Genomic DNA, 24,332 nt, shown 5'->3' with positions numbered 1-24,332 from the left:
TGCCCTCACCTGCGTTCAAGATATACTGAATTGAAACGGCGACCTATGATTGGCCAGAACAATTGGCTGTTAACCCCGCGAGGCCCGCCCACTTCTCTGTGAAAGTTGCTGCGAGACAAAGTGTGTTTCAAGTCATGACATGAATATCGCATTATCCTACTCCTGGCCAGATGGACACCACGTGAACGTGAGACGGTCCGCAGTTCTTTTCTTTTAACTACGAATAGCTTGAGGAGATATTGGATTGGCGTGCGCTGGACAACGAATAGTACAATGAGAACAGCTTGCGCTCAATATGATTTATTAGCTTATGACAGTGTGCATCTTAATGGTTTCTTCGCCATTTTTTCAGAAATAGAAACACATAATATCTGATCTGTTCGTCTGAACTACGCCACCTTATTGAAAGATAGTCTCCTCATGCTTCTTCCTAGGTCTAAATCCTCCTGGCTTGTTCTGTGCTGCTTCATGATTTGCCAATTCCGGAGGAACCTTGGATATGGTGGATTTAGAGAGCATTTGCTTCAAGTCGTACATAACATCTGTGTCATTGTTGGTCAAGAACGTAATGGCAGTACCAGATTGACCAGCACGACCCGTACGACCAATACGATGGGTATAATCCTCGATGTTTTTGGCCATATCATAATTGACGACCAGTGAAACGTTCTTGACATCGATACCTCTACCAGCCACGTCAGTGGCTACCAACACATCCGCATTTCCTTCCTTGAGCTGCGCAAGAGCCAGTTCTCTGTAATCGATGTATCACTAGGTTAATAAACATTGCTCATGCATATTGACCAGCTACCTTCTACCTACCTTTGCTCTTGTGATTTGCTACCATGCAACGTAACAGCGTGATAACCAGATTTGTTGATGGTTCTTGCCAAAAGGTCAACATTTTTCTTTTGGTTGACAAACACAATGACGGGGGCAGGGTAGCTGCCAGAATTGAGAAGCTCCAAGAGTCGATTCCTGCAAAGCAAGTTCATTAATGATCTGTCTCTCGAGTATCTCTCTATCTTTAAAGCTTTTGGATGCTTACTTTTTCTTCTCATCTCCATTGACCATTTCGACCTTCTGTTCCACAGTTTCGACAGCTTGACCAGCAGTACCAATGGTAACAACAGCCGGACGGCGTAAGTATTTCTTGGCAAGTCGTTCGACAGCTGTCGGCATGGTGGCTGAAAACATAGTAGTTTGTCTATATTTATGACCATCCTCAAGGGAGACTTGCATGGCATCACCGTCTTCCGCCTCTACAGAATCTGGCTTGACATTGGAAACTGGAAGAGCGTCGAGAATGAAATTGACATCGGCTTCGAAACCCATATCAATCATGCGATCAGCTTCATCCATAACCACATATGTACATTGATTGAGAACAAGAATTCGTCGTTCCAAACAATCTCTCAATCGACCTGGTGTGGCAATGATAATCTCTGCACCGTTACGTAAATTGAACGCTTGTTCTTCGATGGCGTGCTACGAAAATAAACGTATGTTAATTGTCTGACCTGCAGCCCACATAGATACATAGAATTTACTTACACCACCAACGATAGAAACACAGTTGTATCCAAGCGGCGTAGCAAACTTGAGGGCTTCCTGTTCAATTTGTTGCGCTAGTTCACGAGTTGGTGCTAAGATCAGTGAATATGGACCATCTGCCATGTTGGATTCGTCAAGCCTGGGTAGGTCGTTAATGTAGACAAGCATTGGGATGACGAAGGAAGCCGTTTTACCGGAACCTAGAAAACATGTTTAGTGATCTGCCACCCAAAGGATGTTTAAAATTTAAATACAAAATAGTCTTACCTGTCTCAGCAATACCAATAATATCTCTGTTCTGAAGCCCAATGGGAATTGTTTGACGCTGAATTGGAGTGGGATCTTTGTATCCAACCTGGTCGATGACGGCCAAGATCTTTTCCGGTAAGCCTGATTCTGGCCATGATCGAATGGGATTGGGTATACCTCCTCCTTTGCAGGAAATATTGAAATCTTCCTTGAAGATACGCCAATCTCTTTCTTTCATCTGTGTCAATGGCTTGTCTGACCAATGGCGATCATCCCATTTGAGTTTTTCTTCCCTCTTCTTATCCATATCAATCAGTTCACTGGAATGCCAAAAACAGTCAATTCACTTCATACCAGAACACAGTAACTCGATGCGCGGTCTGACATACCTTGCTCTTCCTCTCTCTTCTTCCGTACGGCGGTTATCGAGGAGTTTGTCATAAAATCCTGAACGCTGCTTCTTTTGTTCCTTTTCATCTATACCCGCCATATGACCTCTGCCAAACATTTGGACAGTATGTCGCTTAGCATAAAGAGGGTTGAAGTCTTGAGAGGTATCTTCACCGGCATCCCAGTCGAAGACAAACTTCTTTTCGTTCATTCTTCTGATTTTTCGCTTCTTTCGCTCTTCACCCATATATCGTGCCTACATTATGAAATAAATTAGAGGTGCCATTATTTGCAATTGTGATTTACCATGCGATAAATACCTTGACAGCTTCTATTTCTTTCTCAGTCAGGCCTTCTGGTATTTCCAATTCCTCAGGACTTGGACTTCGCTCACGTCTACGGTTGTCTCTACGTCGTCCACGATCTCCACGGTCACCGCGGTCTCGATCATCACGGCCCCACCTGCGATCCGATCGACCTCCACCATATCTCGATTCATCGTCCATGCGACGAGCTTCATCTTCTGCTTTTTGATCAAATTCCATCTTGTCCTGCGCATCACGCATTCTTCGCGCTCGTTGTTCTTCCACCTCTTTTTGTCTACGTTCCAATGCCAATTTTGCTCGTTCTTCTTTCGTCAGAAAAGTTGGCTAATGGGAAGTAATAGTTGTTAGTTTAGATGAAGGAGACGTCTGATGATGTATCAATACACATACTCTATTAGCAGCTCTTTTCTCTTCTTCTTTCTTTGCAAGGAGTTCTTCTAAGGAAATGGGAACTTTCTTCTCCTTTGGTTGAGCATCCTCCGTTGTCATATTTACGTCTTCAGTTATCTTTGCTTTCGAATTGTCGACCGCAGCAGGCTTCGAGTGAGAGCTGTATGAATCTCTGTCGTTTCGAGAATATCTTTCTGGGCTGTCATACCGATCACGTCGACTATTTCGACTGTCTCGATTATCTCTCTGTCGGTAGTCACCATGGTCTCGCGACGACCTGTGATGGGGACGTCGATCCGAAGAATTGTATGCTGGCATTGCTGAGTGAAAGACGATATTCAAGCAGGAACCTCTCTCATCCTCACTTTTAACAGTCCAAATATGACGTGGCTATGTAATAAATTGAATTTACGCAGCCAAAAAAGCGCAAAGACAAAGGATAACATTCACTTGCCATCCCATAACCGTTGATTACCGTAGCAACCTGTTCAAACCAACTGGCAAAAGGGGCGAAAAGGTTTACAGGCAGCCACATATAAATTACTAAAACCTTTGGTACGCCTGGTGTCATTCTCACATTGGTGGCAAAAGCTGGAATTCGAGAAGAAAATGGCTGATCAAGCCGATCAACAACCGCCGACAGAAGTTACACGCAGCGAGAGCAATAGTCCAAACACTACCAGTCGTAGGTCATCAGCACGATCGACTGGATCGCTTACTAGGACTCGTGGGGCAAGTGGCACAACAGCGCAGGCACTGGCATCCACGTCCCGACCGCGATCTCTCTTTGACAGTGACGGCAACCTCACATCCCTCAATATCATAAATCCGAACTTGTCGCCCGCTGCATCTACCAGAAGACATCGTAGAACATCGGACAATGACAGTAGCTCTTCTTCCAAGCAAAGTTCACCTAACAGTGTACGACAGCTAGGGACCCGAGGCGACACCCCAAATAGATCCCCTATCGTCACGTCCAAGCAACCGATTAAAAAGCTGGATGTCGCCAAATCTCGAACAGCGCCGCCAGAGCAATCTTTGCAACGTAAAAAGAGACGAAAAGATGAACCTGTGCAGTCCCCTGAAATACTGGTCCCTGCACTTCCATCTACATGGTCAAAACGAAGGCGCACCTCGCCCATGGAACACAAACCTGCTGTCAAACAGGCAAACGAACCATCAGTCAAAATGAAAGCGACGGAAAAGCGTCAACTGAACGCAAAGGTTGCTAATTCCCGGAAAGGTGGCCAAAGTGTCCAAAAGCCGTTAACGCCTTTGGAAATGAAACGACAGGAAATCATCGCTCAACGTGAAAAGGATTTGCAATCCGTTGTTTCTCATCATGATTCAACCGTACGTGAAATGTTTTTCCTCGAAGTTCATCAAAATATGCTCGATTACGACCCTGCAAAATGGAAGTTGAATAGAGAAGACCGACTTATGCAGGTGAGTAGGACGAGGTGTCAAAAATCATACCAAGGTCCATGTTCAAATCTAACACTAGACTCTATGTATTTTTCAAAGTACATGCAAAATTTTGATCTGTGGTCAACTGTCACTGAGCAACTTATAAGCAAGACGACTTCGGGATCAAAAGGAATCAGCACTCGAAGAACATTGAGTCAGCGCCGCGACTCGTTGCTGAACATGCTTCAGGATTCAGTGGGTATATCAACAGCTCAACCGGGAGCCAAAGGTATATTAGATCCAACGAGACGAATCACAAAATTTCCTGGCATTACGGCATATCGACGACCTGTTCGAGAGTATCCAACGTTAGAAGAATACCTGGCGTCTTTTGTATCGATGGAGGAAAACGAAGACATCACGGTCGAGCAGGCAAACGACATCATTGTCAATGAAGCAAGTCTTCGTGATCGTATAGATAACGTCAAAGCCAAAGGTGGATTGAATAAAAGTCTACAGACTGCCTTACGACGTCAAGTGGAGCCAGCAAGAGGAGAATCGCATCACGATATGTTGATGACGCAAGTTGTTTCAACATCCAAGCTTTTCCACAACAACTCAAAGTATCGCAAAGCTAGTGCAAAGAAAGTTGCAAAAGCAGTAGAGCGTTATTGGGAGTCACTACGAACGCAGGATGAGCGATTGGTGAAGGAAGAAGCGCGCCGGTTGCAACGGTTAGCAAAATGGACAGCGCAAGAGGTCAAGAAAAAGTGGAAAGTTGTTGAGCGCGTTTGCGAAGCTCGATACAAAGAAATGATTCAAGAGGAGCAAGCACAACGAGGCAAACGGCATTTGGACATGATTCTGGAACATTCCGAGCAAATGTTAGGCGTAAGAATGGGCGAGTTGGCTTCGAAGCAGACTACGGAGACTCCTCTCGGCTCAGATATCGACACACCAAGTACATATGTCAATGGTGCGGGTAGCAAGGAAGCACCTTCTGCTACCGAAGAGGACGACAGTGACTTGGAAGATCCCTATACCTGGCAAAACGGCGAAGACGAGGCGGATCATTTCATTGACGATCAGTCCAGCTCAGATGATGAGGAACTTGGTGGTTTAGAGGCAGATCAAGATTTGCCAATTGAAGAACTGTTGAAGAAATATAACTACCCGGGTCAAGTCGTCGATGACGGTTCTCTGGATGATGATAGCCAACATGGTTCGAATACAGATGTGGACGAATCAATAGATACCAGCGTGGTACAGATTGTGCGTGAGGACGGCACCCCTGAAGAAGAAGACGTTCAATCGGCTTCTGAACAAGGGTCATCTGGCCATGTGTTTACCAGTACGGAGACAAAGATTCCAACCGCTATACCTGACGCAACGACTGAAGACCAGGACGCCGAATTTTCAGCGCTAGCATCTGATGAAGATATTTTGATTGAGCAAGATGGCGATAGTGAAGATGATGATGTCGAGATCAACGGATTGGAGGACGATGCCAATGTCCCTATTGAGGAATTGCTAAAGCGCTATGGGTACGGTAGCCATATATCGACAGATGAAGACGCCGACGACGAAGAGGAAGAAGATGGCGTATCAGAGGCAGAAGGATCTGATGCAGCGTCGGACGCCATGGACGTGTCTGATGTTGAGGTCACAGAACAAACCGCAGACAACGGTGAAATCACAATGCCAGTTGCTGATCACCCTGACCCAGAATTGAAACTAGCGGCCGAGGTTTCGAAAGACCGAGCACCAGCACGACGACCTCACGATCCTGACGATGACATTGACATTATCGGTGTAGACGAAGACATCCCAGGACCAGATGATGATGAAGCGATGGGAGCTAACAAAGACATTGAGATGTTGGACGACAGTCATCCTGGCGATGCTGGCGAGGAAGACAGTGATGGAACAGAAACCGAAATGGGTGACGAAGTAACTGAAGTCAGCGACGATGATGACTATCAAGATCTAGATAAAGCCAATGATGGCAAAGAAGCTGACCCCAACTCACCACCATCTCCAGCGCAACCCACAATGGAGGAGAAGAAATCCACCGAACAGCCTTCTCAAGCACTTGTTCAGTCTAATCCATCATCAACCTCTGTTCAACCGACTGGCACAACTCTCTCAACTACCACTGTGAGCACCAAAGTTCCCTTTTTACTTCGTGGCACCCTTCGTGAATACCAGCACGTTGGCCTGGACTGGATGGCAAGCTTGTATGCTAATGGACTAAATGGCATCCTGGCGGATGAGATGGGTCTTGGTAAAACAATTCAAACTATTGCTCTGTTGGCGTACCTGGCATGCGAAAAGGGCATATGGGGCCCGCATCTGGTCGTCGTCCCTACCAGTGTCATGCTCAACTGGGAAATGGAATTCAAGAAGTGGCTACCTGGATTCAAAATCTTGACGTACTATGGTAACCCCAAGGAACGAAAGGAGAAAAGACTAGGATGGTCCAAAGAGAATGCGTTTCATGTTTGCATCACTTCGTATCAACTCGTTTGCCATGACCAAACTTCATTCCGTCGAAAAGCGTGGCAATATCTCATTTTGGACGAAGCGCATCACATCAAGAACTTTCGATCTCAACGATGGCAGGTTCTTCTCAACTTCAACGCAGAACGTCGTTTGTTATTGACTGGTACACCGTTGCAAAACAATCTGATGGAACTGTGGTCTCTGCTGTACTTTCTTATGCCGAATGGTGCCTCTCAGTCTATGCCCATGGGCTTTGCTAACCAGAAAGAGTTTCAAGAATGGTTTTCACATCCCGTTGATCGAATGATTGAAAACGAGCAACCACAAATGGATGAGGCTTCCAGAGCTGCCATTCAAAAATTACATACTGTACTACGGCCTTACCTGCTACGACGATTGAAGATAGATGTGGAAAAGCAGATGCCTGCAAAATATGAGCACGTTGTATATTGTCGACTTTCCAAACGTCAACGCTATCTTTATGACGATTTCATGAGTCGAGGAAAAACCAAAGAAACCCTAGCCAGTGGCAACTTCTTGAGTATTATCAACTGCTTAATGCAACTGCGAAAGGTTTGTAACCACCCGGATCTGTTTGAAGTGCGACCCATCGTGACGAGTTTCGCCATGAACGACAGTGTACAAATTACTGGAAGCATCACAGAATTGCTTGTTCGCCGTAATTTGATCTCTGATGTCGATATGCTGAGAGAGCGGTTTAACCTGGAGTTTTTTAACTTTGATCTCATGAAAAACGAGTCTTGTATGTCAGCTACAGCTGGACAATGTATGGATGACTTACGAGCCGACACATTGTTTGAGGCACGGATATGTCAGCGACGTCAGCAAATTGCCACGTTCGAAGCACGACATGTCAACCGACGAACCTATTACGATTTGAAGCAACATGCAAGAGCCATGCGCCTTCAACGAGCTCAAAACAAGGTTGAAAGGTTAGAACAGATGCTTTACATCAACAAGTGGCGTTGCGCACATCGACCTATGTTTGGTACGGCGTTCATCGACTTTTGCCGAACGGCCACAGCGAACAGTGTGGATCGAGTTCACGAGACTGCTAGTCCACGGTTATATCTTGAACGACCCGATGCTATTGAAAGTATGGTGGTTCCCTACGACACTAGAGTGACGAGTGGCAGTGATATTTGGAAACGATACGCATTTGTCACCCCTAGCGTGTTAGTACGCGACTGGAAAGCTTTAGTTCTAGTCGATCTTTCTTTGGATGTACAAGAATCATTACACCAGCTGGCTCGCTATGATATGTTCCATGGACTCCGAACCTGTCTGTCGATCGCATTTCCCGATAAGCGACTTCTGCAATACGATTGCGGAAAACTTCAAAAGCTTGATACCCTATTGCGCGACCTTAAGGCTGGTGGTCACCGTGCTCTGATTTTTACTCAAATGACCCGTGTTTTGGATGTTCTAGAGATATTTTTAAATATTCATGGCCACCGTTATTTACGTCTTGATGGCGCCACCAAAGTTGAACAGAGACAAATTCTGACCGAGCGATTCAACAACGATAACCGAATTTTAGCCTTTATTCTCTCGACGAGAAGTGGAGGTCTTGGTATCAATCTAACAGGTGCTGATACTGTCATCTTCTATGATTCGGATTGGAATCCATCTATGGTATGTCTATTTTTGACAATAGGAGCATCGTTGCATCAAGCAGCAGACTAATCCACTGTACCTTCATTTATTTCACTTAGGACAAACAATGTCAAGACAGAACACATCGAATTGGTCAAACTCGGGATGTACATATATATCGTTTTGTGACCGAGTTCACGATTGAAGAAAACATTTTCAAGAAAGCAAACCAAAAGAGGTAAGTCGAACGTGTCCATTGGACTATCCCCCAAATCGCGATGACTAACGGGGTTTCTATCAGAATGCTTGACAATGTCGTCATTCAAGAAGGAGACTTCACCACTGAATATTTCGAGAAGATGGATTGGTGGAAAGATTTACCGGAGGTTGCAGGATCTCAGCAAGTGGGTAAAAACAACCTCGTCACCGCGACATCCAATGTGGATATCGAACAAGCTTTACTGGAAGCAGAGGACGACGAAACAGATGCTAAGGCTGCCATCGCTGCACGCCGAGAGATGAGAATGGATGAGCGAGAGTTCGCAGACACACCTAATCAAGATAAAGTGGTCGGTACGGCCATCTCTTCTCGGTCAGCTACCAATTCACCTGGTCCACGAGAAACTGGTACTACGTTTCCTTCAGACGCCATGGAAGTGGACGATGGCAACCCCATGGATACTGATCAAATCGATGAAGAGATCTCCGAGCAGGAGATGCAAATTGAGGTTGGGCATGTTGATCAATATATGCTTCGATTTTGGGAGAGAGAGATGTTTGGCCAATACCTCGGATTTGGCGGACTTCCTGCTCCCGAGAGTGTACAATAATGATGCGAGAAGCCACAGGGAAAGCATGGCATTTTGCATTGCCTCTCTCTCTCCTCTGGGCTATACTTGTTTACAGTACCCTTTCATACCCTTTCGCAAAAGCACCTTCTTCTCATTTTGGCACTTTCCGTTATCCTGTAGAAAAACAAGGTGGGGCTATCATTTGATGTACCATTAACACTCTCCCCAACCCAAACACAAAATAAAAAAGATAGCCCCCACATCATTAAAAAGAAACAAACAAAATCGATTTGTAATTCTTGTTTTGATCGAGCGACTGACCGTACTTGTCATCTACCGTTGTGCAGTTCCGCAAACTTGTCATGCTGAAGGATCGACAAGATCGCCCACCAAAATCAGGCAACGGAGTGTGTTAATAGCTGCCCCCCCCCCTTCAATGACAAGCTACATTTATGATGTGTTCGGTGGAGGAATGATAAAAATGAGGCCTTTGTTTCGATACCGAAAAAAGGGGACGTTCAGTAACGTAAACATTTGCAAAGGCGGGCGCGCACGTACTGAGACCGAAGGGTCCTCGTGAGCAGGCGCTCTGACCAATTTATGATAACAGACAACACGACACTGGTTGTACCAAATTTGTTGACGTTGCGCCCAGGAGGAAAAAAAAAAAAAAAAAAATTGGACCATCGCTTTTTATCATGCGCTCAACATGCAAATATCGCGTTGCAACGCCCATATTTAGAAGTATCGACAAAATCACCCCTCCCTGTCAAAGGCATTATCCAAATGAAGTGTTGTGTTGTCGGTATGCAATAGAGCATTGAAAGAACGATATCATGGACGATGAGGCCACTTGAAACAGACGTTGCTTGTAAATAAACAACATCGCCGCGCCAGTCTGCGCAGTCTCAGTTCACGGACACCAGTATTACGTCGTACTACAACAAGCATGTTTACGCCATCCCCGACATTTTTATATCAGAAGGTAGAGTGGGAGTAATAAAAGAAAAGCTATGTGAAAAAAGAAATAAAATACTGTAGACCCTTTGTCTAAATAAACGCGTTCATCCTTTACAATGAGTCAGCCACGGGGTCTCTAACCTAGTAAACGGCTGTAAACACAAGAAGTCAGTTGAAACAAATGGGGGGGGGATAGCAGTAATGAGATCTTTGCTATTTGAAAGCGTAGCACCGAAACCCACTGTGAAAGTGTTTCCAATGGTTAGGTTTGGTGGCCAGGGTACGTCCTGCACTGCACTACCCAATCTGAATGCGGAAATCGAAGAGCAACCAAAAAATTTCGATCTCTTGGTCCGAGGGGTTAGTTTATAAAAAAGTTTCGATGATACCAGAACATCTCTTATGTGCCTTGGGAGAACATTAGAAAATGAAGGGGAGAACACAGGATAGAAATAACACCAAATCCCATTGGCTACATATTGACAAGTACTATGCTTCCACAAATTTGCATGACCCTGTCATCGCTTGCTTGACATGTCAAGACTTAAACTACTTTTTTCATACTGTACTCTCTAATTTCCACTGTAGCACATGTATTTTCGATAGACTTCAACCCATTCGTGTTGTGTTCCCCTCTCCTTATCAGGCAAGCTGTCGATCGCTAGACGATTGAAAACGATTAGACATGTTGCTACGGCGATGGTAGTATATCCCTATTGCTATTTACAGTAAAGCCGCCATCTGTAGTTGGAAAGAAGGGGTTGAAGTTTCTTGAAACTTTATGAGTCGGGTATTGCTTGGCCCAGCCTAAGGTGCCATCTTTACCCCCCACACAATCCCGTATAAAAGACAAGTCGAAATTTCCCACTTTATTATTTATTTTTCTTCTGGATCCTGTAGGATTTTTACATATTATATTTTTCTCACTCACTTTTTTCTTCATCGATCCATCTGGAGGAGAACAATTCGCTTGTTTCTCACTAGAATTTTCGCCAATCGTTTCATCCACAATGCCATCTGATAGAGTGAAATTAAACGGCTCACTTCGGCAGGCTAGACGTAGCGCCGCCTCATTGAACGGCACGGTGAAGCAACAGCAGTGTATGTTTACTTTCCACATTATCCCACACCCCAAAAACAGAAGTCGTAACGATATGCCATTTTTTTATGGAAAATAGGCATGATAGACACTGCACTGGATGGAACATATTTGGAAGACGATGGGTACGCTTTTTATTCGGTTATGTTGTATAAAAAAGATGGTTCTTCCCGCCAATTTTTTCATCTTCTTTCCTTCATCACTTTTGGCTAATTTTGGCTCCACAGACAAATGATTGCTGATAAACGAACCGCGCATAACGCATTAGAACGACAAAGACGCGAAAATCTCAACACAAAGTTTCAGGAGCTGGCTCATACTTTGCCTGGACTACAGACGGTGAGACGACCTAGTAAGAGCATGATTGTCAGCAAGTCGTTGGAGTTTGGTAAGTCATCCTGACAGATTCACCTTGTCTGCTGCATATTTGGTTTCATATGTATTGATTACATCCATCAATCTTTTTAAAAAATAAATCGGAACCAATTGTCTCAGTTTCGCAAGCGAAATACAGGGAAATGAAATTTCAACATCATCTCACTCAACTTTACAAGCAACAGCAAAAGTTACTGTCCAGTGAAAATCAACTGCTAGAAGCACGATCTTTCAAAAATCCGTCAGACCAAGCTGCTGCCATAAAAGCAAGTAAAGTACCATTCATTACCAAAGAATCACCTCCACCCACACCCGAGAGCTCGCTTTCTGGGAGCAACGAAGTGGATATTGACGATGTCGGCCACTCACGTCGTATGAGCGAGCATGCTGAACGCTTCATGGCCGAAACCGCTGGTGACAATATGCCTTTTGCCGTGCCTGTTTGCCAACCTCCCCAATTACCAGGTAGGTTTCTTCAACTCACTGTCACCCTTCGATCCTTGTGCTAATTGGAGTTTGGGAACACTGTCCATTTTAGATACCACCGAGTTCCATCCCATGTATTGGCAAAATTATCCCGCCATGTCCCCACTCATGGGCGCCGACTTTTCCCCATATCCAGAATACCCACGTAAGGCAGTGTGTGGTGACGATATGACCGATATGCTATACGGACCACTAAGTACCCTCTTTTGATAGCAAATACATGACGGTACTGAGCACTGTATGCCGATCAAAAGAAAAAATCCCCCCCCCAACCCAATTATATAGGTTATTCCTTGTAATCCTAAATGTTATCATCCCCTCACTTATTCTTCATTTTTTGAGAAAACGGAGATATTGGGAGATGTATTTCATGACCATCAATGTACTTTTATTTCATACGAACCCTTTATGTCATTTTTGAATCCTTTGTAGATAGCTAGAATGCCTGTTCCTATACGAGCAATACAGCTATCTCTCTACCTCTTTACAAATCAATGGAAAAAAAAAATTTTGGTATGACAAATCTTTGAGCCGAATCCCAAGTCACGGTGAATCAATGCTGTTGCAACACGTACTCAACGAAGCAATTGTCTGAGCCTATTATTACTTGCTTTTTATTGGCTTTGACCTGCCGAATTCTGTTGACCTCCAACAATCCCTTCTCGTTCTTTCATAGACCATGTTCAAGTGGCAGCGATATATTCTATTGCTTTCAGCAATCAGCTTATTGTGGAGTCTGCAATGCTCCGCCAATCCCCCGTCATCGATGTCACCAGTTGCTCAAGATTCTACCGGCGTGAAATTTGTAGAAGACGTTCTAGACATAACTGAACAACAGGATTATTGCAACGTTAGTTGAGAATTGTATGCTTGAGGTCACAATATCTTTACTTCGATTTGGATGCTTAATACCATTGTTTTCTTTGTCAGCCTACTGGAGCCATTAGAGACTCCTGTTGCGACGTGCAAACCGTAGAAGGGGTCAACCAAGCCATTACACCAATACTAAAGAAACTTGTATCATCCAGATTCTTTCGGTATTATAAAGTAGGCTTGTGCTTGCTTGACAACTGTTTCATTTTCGTGCTTGTCAATTAAACATGCGAGGTTTTTTTTTTATAGCTCAACTTGTGGAAGGATTGTCCCTTTTGGCCGGATGATGGTCTCTGCATGAACAGAGATTGTTCTGTAGCAACTATCGATGAGGTCAGTCCTATTCCTCTTCAGCATGACTCCTATTTTTCCACTCTCTGACTAATCCTTTCTTATGTCGTTAGGCCGCCATTCCACTTGCTTGGAGACAAGATGCTTTGGGAAAGGTTCATACCGTTTCTTCCTCATCAGATGTAAGTCTATACCGTATTATGGCTATGGATATGTCTAGCGTTGCTGATCACTGCTATCCTTAGCTATTTGGAGTTAGTGATACCTGCCAATACAAAGATCAAGATTTTTGTCTGGTAGAGAATGAGGCTGACACAGGTATGCATGAACAACTGGCTTGATCAATATTGGTCCTATTTTACCCCTCTTCTCAACTGACGTATTCCACTTTTTTTTCAGATGGCGTCTATGTTGATCTCCAACAGAATCCAGAACGATTTACGGGTTACGCTGGAGTATCTGCTGCACGTGTGTGGAAGTCGATTTATGAGGAGAACTGTTTCAATATTGTGCACAAAATGACTGAAGGGTGTGAGACTTGCAACAATATCATGAACACTGGAGAGCAAAAGACCACTACTGGAAGCTCTCTCACTCCTCCCAGTTTATCACAACCTATCCAGAATCCCTTTGCAGTGGTTCCCAATGACCGTAAAGACCTTGACCGTTTGCTCAATGATTTGGCTGAAGATCCAGACTCTGAAAATGAGGAAGTTTGTCTGGAAAAGCGAGTATTCTACCGTGTCATCTCAGGTAAGCTTTCGTTGGTAACTTGATCTACAGATCGACATGATCTATTGACACTTATGTCACAACAGGTCTTCATTCTTCTATCTCCATCCATATCTGTGATGAGTATTTCAACCAAACAACTGGTGAATGGGTAAGGACTTTCAGAACAATTGGTAGAGTCATGTGAGTGGAGGACTGACTGATTAATTTAACACAGAGCGCCAATCTCGATTGTTTCGTTTCTCGAATCGGTTCTCATCCCGAGAGATTGCATAACGTATACTTTACTCATACATTACTCATGCGAGCCCTGGTGAAGCTATCTGATTATCTGCATGAGTATACATTTTTTACTGGGGATGCTAAAGAAGAAGCAGAGACAAAGGTACGAGAATCGTGATGTTTGATATTCATGTGCAAGTTTCACGGTAACTTAAACAATCGCCTTCTTGATAGCAATTGGTTTTGGACTTGATTGAAAACACAAAAGCATGTCCTTCGACCTTTGATGAAAGACAGCTTTTCCAAGGTCAAAATGCTCAGGTAAATGGATATGCTTGCTTTTGAGGGACAGGCGCCACTGCTTACTAAGAAACACTTTATTTCAAAATAGGCACTCAAGGAGGAGTTCAAGGAGCATTTCCGAAATGTGACTAGGATCATGGATTGTGTTGGCTGTGAGAAATGCAAGTTGTGGGGAAAGATCCAAACAGCTGGTCTAGGAACTGCCTTGAAAGTTTTGTTTTCATACGAGGACAAGAGTTTAAAGTAAGTTATTGGTATACATTGAAGTGCATCCAACATAACCCATTCAGTTAATTTGACCACTGTTATGGCACTCAGCGCGAAAACCAACCCAGCATTGTTTGAACGGTCCGAAATCATTGCCCTTATCAACACCATCAACCGCTTCTCTGAAAGTCTACGAGCTGTGGATAAATTTAGAAAGATGTACCAAGCCAAGACCCACCCCAATGTACGTATTTATACCATAAGTATAGTATCACACTGTCAAAACTCACACATATTTGGTTTCAAGCAGAACCCAGAGCCAGTCCATGGCGAAAAGCAATTTGGTATTATCGATACAGATAATAATACGTTCAAACGTGTGGTATCGTCCACTCATGAAAGCTTTAACCGATGCATATCTGTGGCATGTCGTTGGGCAGCCGATACCATGGAAAAGTTGGACCTTCCCGTACCTCAAATCCTCAAGACATTCAGCACGTTTTAATGCCTGCATTGCATTCACCACCACCTCTTGTAATTTATTTCGTAAATGAGACAATCATAAAACATAACAAATGTATTTAAGAAACATTAAATTAGTTTCCAAATGGCCAAAAGTGTTTCTATCTCTCAGCTATCAGTGGGTTTAAGGATATTAGGAATGATGGTGTCTATGACAGCTAGACCCTTTTCTGTCGGTCGAATAGTCCCGCTGTAGAATTCGCTGACACAGTCGGCTGGAACGAATTCCGGTGCCGATGTCTGCACATTATTTTCTGTTTTGCCTTCATCAATGAGTAATCCATGCTCTACATAACTTTTGATTACATCGCCTCTTAAAGCCTGTCAATAAGCACAATGTCAATAATAGCAGTCAATCCTTGATGAGCCTATGAACACCTACATCTTCCAGCTTTTTCCCGCCTGTCATTGTACTAAATCTAGAGCGAGGTATACCGAGCTTTGTTCGAAGTCCAAACAACACCAGTTCCTGATCGACGAAGGGAATGTTATTGTAAATACTCTCTGAGATGTCATGCTGTGCTTATTGAACATGTAAAAGTAGTCATACCTCTGGAATCTGGCGATGCTCCATAGGAATCATTTTCCTAATCCTAAGAAAATTGTTAATGCGCAATCTGGCCTCAGCACCTACTTCCTATACTTACCCGTCACCTTCATCTTCACATTGAGCCATCCATCGCTCAGGATGGAATTCGCCAAATGTACGTAACCTTTCGCCGTTCAGTTGTGTCAGTCGTCCGTGAGCTCCAGGGCCAATGCCTTTGTAATATACATATTAGTGTCACCCTCGTTGCAAGTGCTCTTGTTCATCATGTTATACCTATGTAGTCCATGCCACGCCAGTATGAGAAGTTATGGCGGCTCATAGCTGCTGTAGTTCTCGCATAATTTGAAACCTCATAATGAAATAATCCATGCTGCGCGGTCGCCTATTCGTAAAACATACTGTTGAGCATTCAATGTAATACACTATCTCCAAGCGTACCTCCGCGGTCAGGCAACCAAGGTGGGGTGTATTACGAGGTTATTTACCTCAATGACATGCTCGTACATGTCCGCAAGCTCTTCTTGACCAGCAATTGGAGCCAACTTTCCTGCCATAACATCTTTGAACAGACTAATATGCCATGGTGCAATGATAAGCTCAAAGTACAATGCGGGAAAAATGAAATGAACGAGGACTTACGGAGTGCCACGCTCAAGTGTCAATTGATATATGGACATATGATCTCCTGCGATTGATAATGCTTGCTGCTCTCTTTCATTAAAACGACTTACAGACGAAGATTAGCTTTACTGTCTATAAACAGTACTCGCCTTCAATTCTTTTTGCCAATCATCTAGTGAGTTGCCTGGTCTCCCAAATATCATGTCGAAAGTAAAGCCCTTATCGCCAAATATTCGCTTAGCTGACTCCAAAGCGTGAATGGCATCCTTCGTATTATGATCACGTCCTATCGTTACGAATTAGAGGAGACCTATGACATGGAGCATGGATTGTATCATTTATGAAATTACCTAGTATAGGCAGATCTTCATCGCGTAGAGATTGAATACCCAATGACAGCCTGTTGACACCGATCGTGTGCAACGATGAAAGTTTGCTGATTTCGCTGGACTTTATCAAAGTATCATCAACGTCATGATTGCACTCTTAAAACCTGATTGTTCTATGCGACCGAGGGGGGTACTTACTGTAGGATTGCCCTGATGAAGCAATACACGATTACCAAACTGTGAATGACAGCATACACATCGAATGGTTAGTCACCTCAATTGTAATTTCAATATCACTGTGTAATCCTCCCATTGTCTTGTCTATCTCGTCTATAATTGATTGAATAGTCGAGACCTTTTGACATTGAACGTTTCAGCATGGCATCATTGACACTCAGTTTAAAAACATATTTGCACTTTACCGGTGCCAATGTTGGTGTTCCCCCACCAAAATAGATACTATGTAATTTGCGGGCTTGGAGACCAAACTTCGGATGTCTCATGTAAAAAGCCAGCTCACGTTTCATGGCTGATAGCATTCTTTCATTCGGAGGAGAAGCTGGATTGATGTATTTGTTGAAATTACAGTATGTACACTTGCTAAAACGATGATGAGATCTCAATGAGATTAGGCAAACAAATCATATGGGAGAGATATATTATTGATGATGCACCTTTCACAATACGGCCAGTGGATGTATATAGAAAATGGTTGCCCTGCTGCTATAAGACGTTACACGGATATACTTTGAGTGACAAAAGGGAAGCCATTTAAGGGACAACATGGCGCTTCATCACGACGATGAGGCAACAACGTGCAGACGCACATTACCTTGAGAACAATCACTGAAATGTCGCCTTCTTACATTGCTCAATGCAGAAAGAACGGATTGGGTGTTGACCTTTTTGAAATTCATATAACACCTCAAAAAGTGTCTAGAAACGCGAACTTTTGGATTCATGCTGCTGTGAAAAAATAACCAGTCACGTGTTCGAAGCTCATGGAAGGGTTTGTCGTCAGGAAGTGGAAAAATGGGATAGCGTCCAGTGGTGTGGAAGATCTTCAATGTGGAAGCAATAGTTAGGGCTGAAATCTAGTTTGCCTGCCAGATGCAATTGGGTCTTTTTGTTCTTGCAATAACAACAATGATCACCACGCAATAATGTCCGTTGCCGATAAGCTTCAACATGTTTGCTATCCTAGCTTAAAACCGGTTTAACCCGGATGGCTATGCAGTCTCCCATCATTGTAGTATAAAGGAATGTTTGTTGGCGTACTGAAGCAAGCTTGAATGTGACCTTGAAAACCCTGGATGCCGAAGGATTTTTTTGGTACTAACCTTTTGATTACGTCACGTTTTTAAGCAGAAATGGGTAATCCTTGAAGCTCAGAAAAAAAAGTTCCAAGAACCATTTCGTAGCTCATGGTCACTCTCCACACCAACCCAAAGCTCACTTTACGTAATTCCAGCAGCTAACAGTGATTACAATAAAAATTGCACTCCGGCATCCCTGAGACCATGTCGCATGCCTCGACTGATACTCAGCAGCAAAAGAAAGTCTCAGACAAATCGGGTGATCAACCAAACGACTCAACCAACTCCAATTTAAATAGTACAGAGTCTTTCTTTAAGTTACCACTCGAACACTCGAAACCAAACACTTTACTTCAAAACTCGAATAGAAGCCAGTCCTCGCAGAAAAGTTGTAACAACATTGGTCCTTCGCTTTTACACCGCTGGCTGGAAATATCCTCTGAAGATAGCTACAGCTCTCGACCTCCAGATTGCTTTTCTACCGAAGTTAGCGACTCCAGCGACACTACTATGGCTTCCAACCTGCGTGCAGAGATGGATAAGTCACAAAAGTCTGCTAATACCAGTTTAGCCTCCTCCGCTCCACAATTACCTCAGGTAAAAAAAAAGGAGATCGATTTAATCACTATCGAGTTTCGCCTTACACAGTTTTCCTCCTCCATTCAACAGGCATCCGCTTCGTCAATAGACACGACAACCATTGTTCCGAAAGACAATCAACACTCAAACTCCAAAACCCAAATGTAAATATCCATTTCTTTTTGGGGGGAGAGAGAAATGAGAGCTTTCCACAACCTATCACTAATGAATTCAAATCTTACACATCCAGACCTACATTAATGCCGGCTCCCGAACTCTTGAACAGTCATTCAACTGATAGTATATCCAGTATACAGAGTTTATCAACTGATCTCGGTAGACATACTCAGTCAACTCGAGAAAGTCCATATCAGAGCGTTTTGAATTCTTCCGAAAGTAATATATCGAGCATAGCGTCCGATACGCGAAGTGAACAAAACCTTGCTATGAGTTCAAGATATACGCAGCCGCGATCTCTCCCATCCATTCCAGAAATCGGATCAGCGGCACGTGCCAGCTCACCCTCCACACTGCCGAGTGAACCTAGTCAACCTGCCACGAGGGGTGACTTAAGGGATGGAGCCAATTACAGCCGAAAACGAAGTCATCATGAAAGCATGCTTCACGCTCGAAATCAGCGAATCGCTCGATTCCGAGCCGATTACACAGCTCGCAAAGGCTCACACAGATTCGTATCGTCACACTACTCGTCCAATAGCAGCCTTACGGTATCAGGAAGCAACACCAGCGATGCCTCTGACAACAACAATGAGAATGAGGTCCATTTGTCCAACTGGAAATTAAAGCGCATCAAGGTTGGCGAGGTAGTATCTATTTGAGTTTTAACAATCCACAAAATGTGTCAATGGTGTACTGATAGGATTGTTTGTGTGATTAGGCTCTTGCCATTGTCATTGGTGGCATTCATTGTACGCTTGACAAGGTAAAATTGGGCATTGCGGTTGTTTCTCATGTTAGCTTTTCCATCAGTACTTACCCATGCATGTCTCGATACAGCCTTGGCACAGCACCAGAATTGTCTCCCGAATTAATGAACGGACTTTGGTTTCCAGTAGTGGGAAAATATACCGATTATTTGGTGAGATCGATATTGAAGGCATGCTTCTAAATGGTAGGTGTCATGGGTTTTGGCTGTTGTTGAAATTCAAGGATAATATTAACTTCCTACCACAGAGTTTCCGCTGGAGCTTTGCCATCAGTTTCAAGATGGGTTTCCTGCCAACTGGGGACAGTTAATCCTGCCCCATATCTTACCACAAGCATCGGCAGAACTGCCTTCGTTTATGCAGAAATCCAGCAAAGCACCAGCGCCGTCTGTGCTGTCGTCAGCCACCCTCTCCACGGGGACGGACTATGATTATCCAGCTGAACTAACGAGCTCAACTGCCGCACGGTCTAAAGTTGAAAACGAACATACCTCACCCATGAGCTGGCGTAATCCATCGTCACTGTCTTCGTCGCCACATTCTATACCCATGAGAAATCTTGTGACTGCAGCGGCGCAGAATGCCGCATGTGAATCCGATTCCTGCCCAGGAGACTATTCTAACGTAAGTGATACGACATACCAAACGGACGGAAGCAAACGTGAGGCAAGTACTTCAGCGGGAGTTCAAACCTTCGTGCCACAAACTGCCAGAAATATGGATGAAAGCGGCCCATTTTCGCAGTTTTCTGTGCATCACATTCAAGCCAATTCCGTCAACTATCCTCACACGCCGTGGGGGATTACATACAAAACTCTGAAAAGAAGACAAGACGAAATGAACGATGTTTTCTTCCAATTGCCAGCAAGAAAACGCGTTGTCTCTGGGGATACAGCTGGGTCTGATACCGCCATGAATGATTTCGCCTCCGAGGTATGGACTTGGAGATTTTATGACGCAATCGTTGAAAGACATGAGCTCACCAAAAGCATATCTTTTTCTCTTTTCACAATAGAGGGGTGGACCATCCACTCAGGACTCTGCCGTCAAAGCTGACGCTGTTGAGGCAACACCCACCGTGTTTGATTCGTCCAGCCACGCAAACTTGCCCGAGACCGATAAGGAAGGCCGAAGTACAATAGGCGACGGAGGGACGAAATTTGGCGTTGGCTAGACGTGTTTTGGAAAGAAGTATACACGCACGCGCGACATCTCAAGTCCAGAAACATGTTTTCATTCCTAATCACCATATATGTAAAATACTCCTAACAAGCCCAGCTCACTTCTTCTCCCATGGGATTGGATTGACGCTCGTAAATATGATCTCCCAAAATAACCAAGGCACGAAATTGATAATGATGATCAACATTCAGTGACATACCTTATCAATTTTCTTTTTCTCCCTTACCAAACCCACTTGTTCAATATCAACAAGCTGAATAATAAAAATTGCAATGCCCAATCATGCTGTGCTGTGTATGGGTGAAGCATATGAAACAAGGGATGTTAGCGGCAGCATGTACAGCCAAGCTTTGATGACTATTCTGCCGTTGCTGGGAAAGTTCACGATAGGGTCTAAGAGGTTTCGCTTTGAATGGGCTCAGGCCAGGGGTCCGCACGAACCGTGACATATTTAGAAATTTTGACGCCTGTGCACTGGAAAAAATAACTATAGCTATGATAGTGAATTTTTTTTTTCTGGTGCCAATTTGGTCGTCCTAACGACCTTATGCACTTCCTTAGGGACTTTTTGGCGCCAGCGGTCATGTCCATATCGGTGTTTCATTCATAGCACACGGTTTCACTAGCATGCTGTTACTGTATGGCAGCGGAAGTTAGATTAGAGTAGTTGAGTAATCATGGGTTCAAGTTTTCTCTGCCTTTGTGCGATCAGCGTGAATCAAAGCATGGTTACACTGACTAAGACAAGAGCCTTCAAGCCAGGGAAAGTGTGAAATGCTTGTGCGGGAGAAGCACGGTTTCCTCGCTCTTCAACACAAGGAACATAAATACTCGTCCAACCTACACCAAAACAAAGGAAAAATAAATATTCACACTCTATCTTTCACACACTCCTTTATAAAGCCGCCTTTTTCACTTTGTACCCCTTGTTGTTGACATTCCTTTCTTTCACATACTTTTACCTTTTCACACATAATATTCATGTTTCAATTGCTCAATTCTTTGTTTGGTCGTCAGCAGCACGAGCAGGAACAACAGGCTCCAGCTTGCCCTGAATTGCATACACCCAATATTTCACTGTCTCACCGATTTTATTCTGGCTTGAGACGGCTGTTATGCCCATCTTCAACCATTATTGAAGTGTCATGGGATGACGGCAAAACCTGGTTACCTCTTGATCGTGACAACTCTAAACAAATCGACAGAGTTCGCTCAAAGCAAACGATTTCCTGCGTGGATATCCGTAACGATCGTAACCTTTGTAAACATTTGACACATGAAGGCGCCGATGTCATGATCAAAGTCTGGCTCAAGGACGAACCCTTGGAAGAAGATGAAACTGATAACGATCAAATGCAACAAGCCAAATGGACGGTACGACGCGTCAAGGGCTGGAAGAAAGAGACCCTCGGAAGTGCCAAAGTTCCCGTCAATGATTTCCAGAACACCAAATGGATCTATCTTCCAGGCCCTCCACAGTATGAAGATTCGGCGTCGCCCGTACCTTCCTTTCGTGTCGATTCAGCCGTCGCGTCCATACATGAGAGCAAGTCAACATTGGATATCAAAGCTTTGGCGTCTAAGCCTTCGTACGAATTCACTTTTCAATGCCCCCTTCCATCTCACTATCAGTACCCTACTCAAGTCAAGGCCATATCAAGAAAAGGCTCACGAAATCTCCTCCACAAGATCAGCGCTTCGTCTCTGCAATCCACCCAGTCGGACTTTGACAGTGAATTGGAATCTTGCGGTTGGAGACTTACTCAGATGCAGTGTCACCCACATTTTGACATGATTAAACCTTTACGCTACACCACCATTGAATCCTACGGTGCTGTTGAAGGGGTTCTTGCCTGCTAAACATAACGAAGAAGTATACCCTCCTCCACCACCGAGACAACCATCTCGTTCGCTCATCGATGAAAGGTCTTTTTATCAATCTGTATTTATATCACTGCCATTTTTTGCTTGACTTTGAGTTTCAAAAGAAATAAAAAAAAAAAAGTTTACAACGGAACGAAGTGTCCGTTCATCTCATACATGATTATTTTCACACAAAATGAAATGCACGGTATGCATGACGCAATTTATAATGTTATAGATATCCATCTCTTTCTAGAGAGAAGGCAAAAAAAAAATAGTTTGACGAGCTAGTGAATAATAATGTTAAAGTGCGGCTACAGCGATATTATGTGCTCTTCACTGGTAATTCCTATGATACAAGTGGAAAGGAAAGGTAGTAATGGGAAGAGGACCTGCCCACACGTGTTTGAAAAATGTACAGTGGCAAAAAAATTTCCCTCCCCCCAAGTTTCATCTTTTTTGCCAATTCAAGCTGAGGAAAACAAAAACATTCGTCAATACAGGACGTTGACCCCATCGCTTAGATATCGATTGATAGGATTTTTTCGCATGGCTAAGCTGCGCTCCAACTCATAGTCACGGATTTCTTGTTCAGTCATAGCTGGTTCTTCCTCATCTTCACTCTCCCAGTCGCCGCTTTCATCCCATCTCAGCTCTATATCCGCTTGCTTGATGGCATCCCCTAAAACCGAGTGAACTAGATCAGCTAGTCCCAGACCAGTTGAGCGTTTGGTAAATACATCGGAATCCGCTTGACTCGACCTCGACCTGGTTAATGATGGAGGTTTTGATGATGTGTATGCTTTTGTAAACGGAAGGGCCCATACGTCGAGCTTGTCTTTGCTCGTAGGGCTGCCCTGGTGTATGATGCGAGAAGAGTCTAAAAGACTACCGCTTTCCACTGCAATACTGAAGGCATGATTGTAATAAGGTGTTCGTGGCGTGGATGGTTCAGATGTCACAGACGAGCATGACTCGCTGCTGTCAGTCACGTCGCTACCACTGGAAAGTCGTTTGTCATACGTTTGAACCTGAGTCGCACCGTTCTTGATGGCTTGTTGCAAATCTCCCGTTGACAACGAGTGCGTAGCATCACCTTCTGCACTCGTTTGGTCTTCAACTGCGGGACTGTTCGAATACAGTCGATGGATAATCGACTGCGCGGAGCCGATTCCAAGTTGAGCCTTGCCATTGCCTCTTTGGGACTTCACATGATTCGACATCACTGTCGAGTCCTCCTGCGCTTTTTGCACAATGGACTGTTTCAATTTGTCAGGCAGATGACCTAGCGTCCTATCGCATGACGAAAGCAGGACAAAGGCTGTCTGTAAAGCTTTATCCAATTGCTTCATATCGAATTCTATGCAAGGCGGCGTTAACTCGTCCTGCTCAACAATGGTGTACGGTACACTGCTGTTCTCTGAGGTAATGAGGCTGGACACGGTGAATGAGCGTGGCCGTTGCTTGATGGGTTGATATCTAAAGCTTACGAGACCATCCTCAGATTGTTGTAATAGAGGATGGCCGCTAAAGCTTTGTCTATGATGAGGTTTGTATTTTGGATCATGTTTAGGAACGTGTGGTTGCCGGGCATCCATTTCCGTTAGAAACGGAAGTGTGAAAGAGATATAAAAAAGCAAAAGTGCTGC

The 24,332-nt window shown here is 44.1% G+C and overlaps 8 protein-coding genes across 8 annotated transcripts; 5 read left to right on the top strand and 3 right to left on the bottom strand.

The window, feature by feature from the left end:
• Nucleotides 1-233: 233 nt before the first annotated feature.
• On the bottom strand, nucleotides 234-3,232 carry K450DRAFT_245837 (uncharacterized protein). Its single transcript, XM_051589812.1, has 8 exons — nucleotides 2,910-3,232; nucleotides 2,514-2,843; nucleotides 2,193-2,449; nucleotides 1,822-2,123; nucleotides 1,555-1,754; nucleotides 1,049-1,488; nucleotides 823-978; nucleotides 234-754 (listed from the first exon to the last, which is right to left on the bottom strand). Exons 1-8 carry the CDS (start codon nucleotides 3,225-3,227, stop codon nucleotides 400-402), a joined length of 2,358 nt encoding a protein of 785 aa, XP_051443642.1. The 5' UTR covers nucleotides 3,228-3,232; the 3' UTR covers nucleotides 234-399.
• A 1,199-nt stretch (nucleotides 3,233-4,431) lies between these two features.
• Nucleotides 4,432-9,534, top strand: K450DRAFT_245833 (uncharacterized protein). The gene is made up of 3 exons (XM_051589811.1): nucleotides 4,432-8,474; nucleotides 8,555-8,673; nucleotides 8,737-9,534. Exons 1-3 carry the CDS (start codon nucleotides 4,437-4,439, stop codon nucleotides 9,263-9,265), a joined length of 4,686 nt encoding a protein of 1,561 aa, XP_051443641.1. The 5' UTR covers nucleotides 4,432-4,436; the 3' UTR covers nucleotides 9,266-9,534.
• Nucleotides 9,535-11,469: 1,935 nt separating this feature from the next.
• On the top strand, nucleotides 11,470-12,598 carry K450DRAFT_245828 (uncharacterized protein). Its single transcript, XM_051589810.1, has 4 exons — nucleotides 11,470-11,673; nucleotides 11,781-12,125; nucleotides 12,199-12,291; nucleotides 12,360-12,598. Exons 1-4 carry the CDS (start codon nucleotides 11,517-11,519, stop codon nucleotides 12,368-12,370), a joined length of 606 nt encoding a protein of 201 aa, XP_051443640.1. The 5' UTR covers nucleotides 11,470-11,516; the 3' UTR covers nucleotides 12,371-12,598.
• Nucleotides 12,599-15,342, top strand: K450DRAFT_245818 (uncharacterized protein). Its single transcript, XM_051589809.1, has 12 exons — nucleotides 12,599-12,996; nucleotides 13,077-13,193; nucleotides 13,269-13,352; nucleotides 13,424-13,492; nucleotides 13,556-13,628; nucleotides 13,710-14,063; nucleotides 14,129-14,193; nucleotides 14,260-14,427; nucleotides 14,499-14,585; nucleotides 14,656-14,810; nucleotides 14,886-15,018; nucleotides 15,085-15,342. Exons 1-12 carry the CDS (start codon nucleotides 12,826-12,828, stop codon nucleotides 15,277-15,279), a joined length of 1,671 nt encoding a protein of 556 aa, XP_051443639.1. The 5' UTR covers nucleotides 12,599-12,825; the 3' UTR covers nucleotides 15,280-15,342.
• Nucleotides 15,040-18,064, bottom strand: K450DRAFT_281506 (uncharacterized protein). The gene is made up of 14 exons (XM_051593401.1): nucleotides 17,629-18,064; nucleotides 17,471-17,519; nucleotides 17,219-17,396; nucleotides 17,071-17,151; nucleotides 16,995-17,006; nucleotides 16,818-16,917; nucleotides 16,617-16,753; nucleotides 16,486-16,550; nucleotides 16,332-16,416; nucleotides 16,120-16,228; nucleotides 15,944-16,058; nucleotides 15,847-15,889; nucleotides 15,679-15,765; nucleotides 15,040-15,617 (listed from the first exon to the last, which is right to left on the bottom strand). Exons 1-14 carry the CDS (start codon nucleotides 17,756-17,758, stop codon nucleotides 15,405-15,407), a joined length of 1,404 nt encoding a protein of 467 aa, XP_051443638.1. The 5' UTR covers nucleotides 17,759-18,064; the 3' UTR covers nucleotides 15,040-15,404.
• Nucleotides 18,065-18,203: 139 nt separating this feature from the next.
• On the top strand, nucleotides 18,204-20,952 carry K450DRAFT_245796 (uncharacterized protein). Its single transcript, XM_051589808.1, has 7 exons — nucleotides 18,204-18,709; nucleotides 18,782-18,855; nucleotides 18,942-19,515; nucleotides 19,590-19,634; nucleotides 19,709-19,823; nucleotides 19,886-20,571; nucleotides 20,654-20,952. The coding sequence occupies exons 1-7, from the start codon at nucleotides 18,317-18,319 to the stop codon at nucleotides 20,810-20,812; spliced, it is 2,046 nt and encodes a 681-aa protein (XP_051443637.1). The 5' UTR covers nucleotides 18,204-18,316; the 3' UTR covers nucleotides 20,813-20,952.
• A 394-nt stretch (nucleotides 20,953-21,346) lies between these two features.
• Nucleotides 21,347-22,875, top strand: K450DRAFT_245793 (uncharacterized protein). The gene has a single exon (XM_051589807.1). The coding sequence runs from the start codon at nucleotides 21,802-21,804 to the stop codon at nucleotides 22,678-22,680; it is 879 nt and encodes a 292-aa protein (XP_051443636.1). The 5' UTR covers nucleotides 21,347-21,801; the 3' UTR covers nucleotides 22,681-22,875.
• A 5-nt stretch (nucleotides 22,876-22,880) lies between these two features.
• K450DRAFT_245791 (uncharacterized protein) lies at nucleotides 22,881-24,331 on the bottom strand. Its single transcript, XM_051589806.1, has one exon. The coding sequence runs from the start codon at nucleotides 24,279-24,281 to the stop codon at nucleotides 23,178-23,180; it is 1,104 nt and encodes a 367-aa protein (XP_051443635.1). The 5' UTR covers nucleotides 24,282-24,331; the 3' UTR covers nucleotides 22,881-23,177.
• Nucleotide 24,332: the final 1 nt, after the last annotated feature.

Source organism: Umbelopsis ramanniana (assembly GCF_025399195.1).
Source record: "Umbelopsis ramanniana AG unplaced genomic scaffold K450scaffold_36, whole genome shotgun sequence".
Taxonomy (NCBI): domain Eukaryota; kingdom Fungi; phylum Mucoromycota; class Umbelopsidomycetes; order Umbelopsidales; family Umbelopsidaceae; genus Umbelopsis; species Umbelopsis ramanniana.
This window is presented reverse-complemented; position numbering and strand designations above follow the sequence as displayed.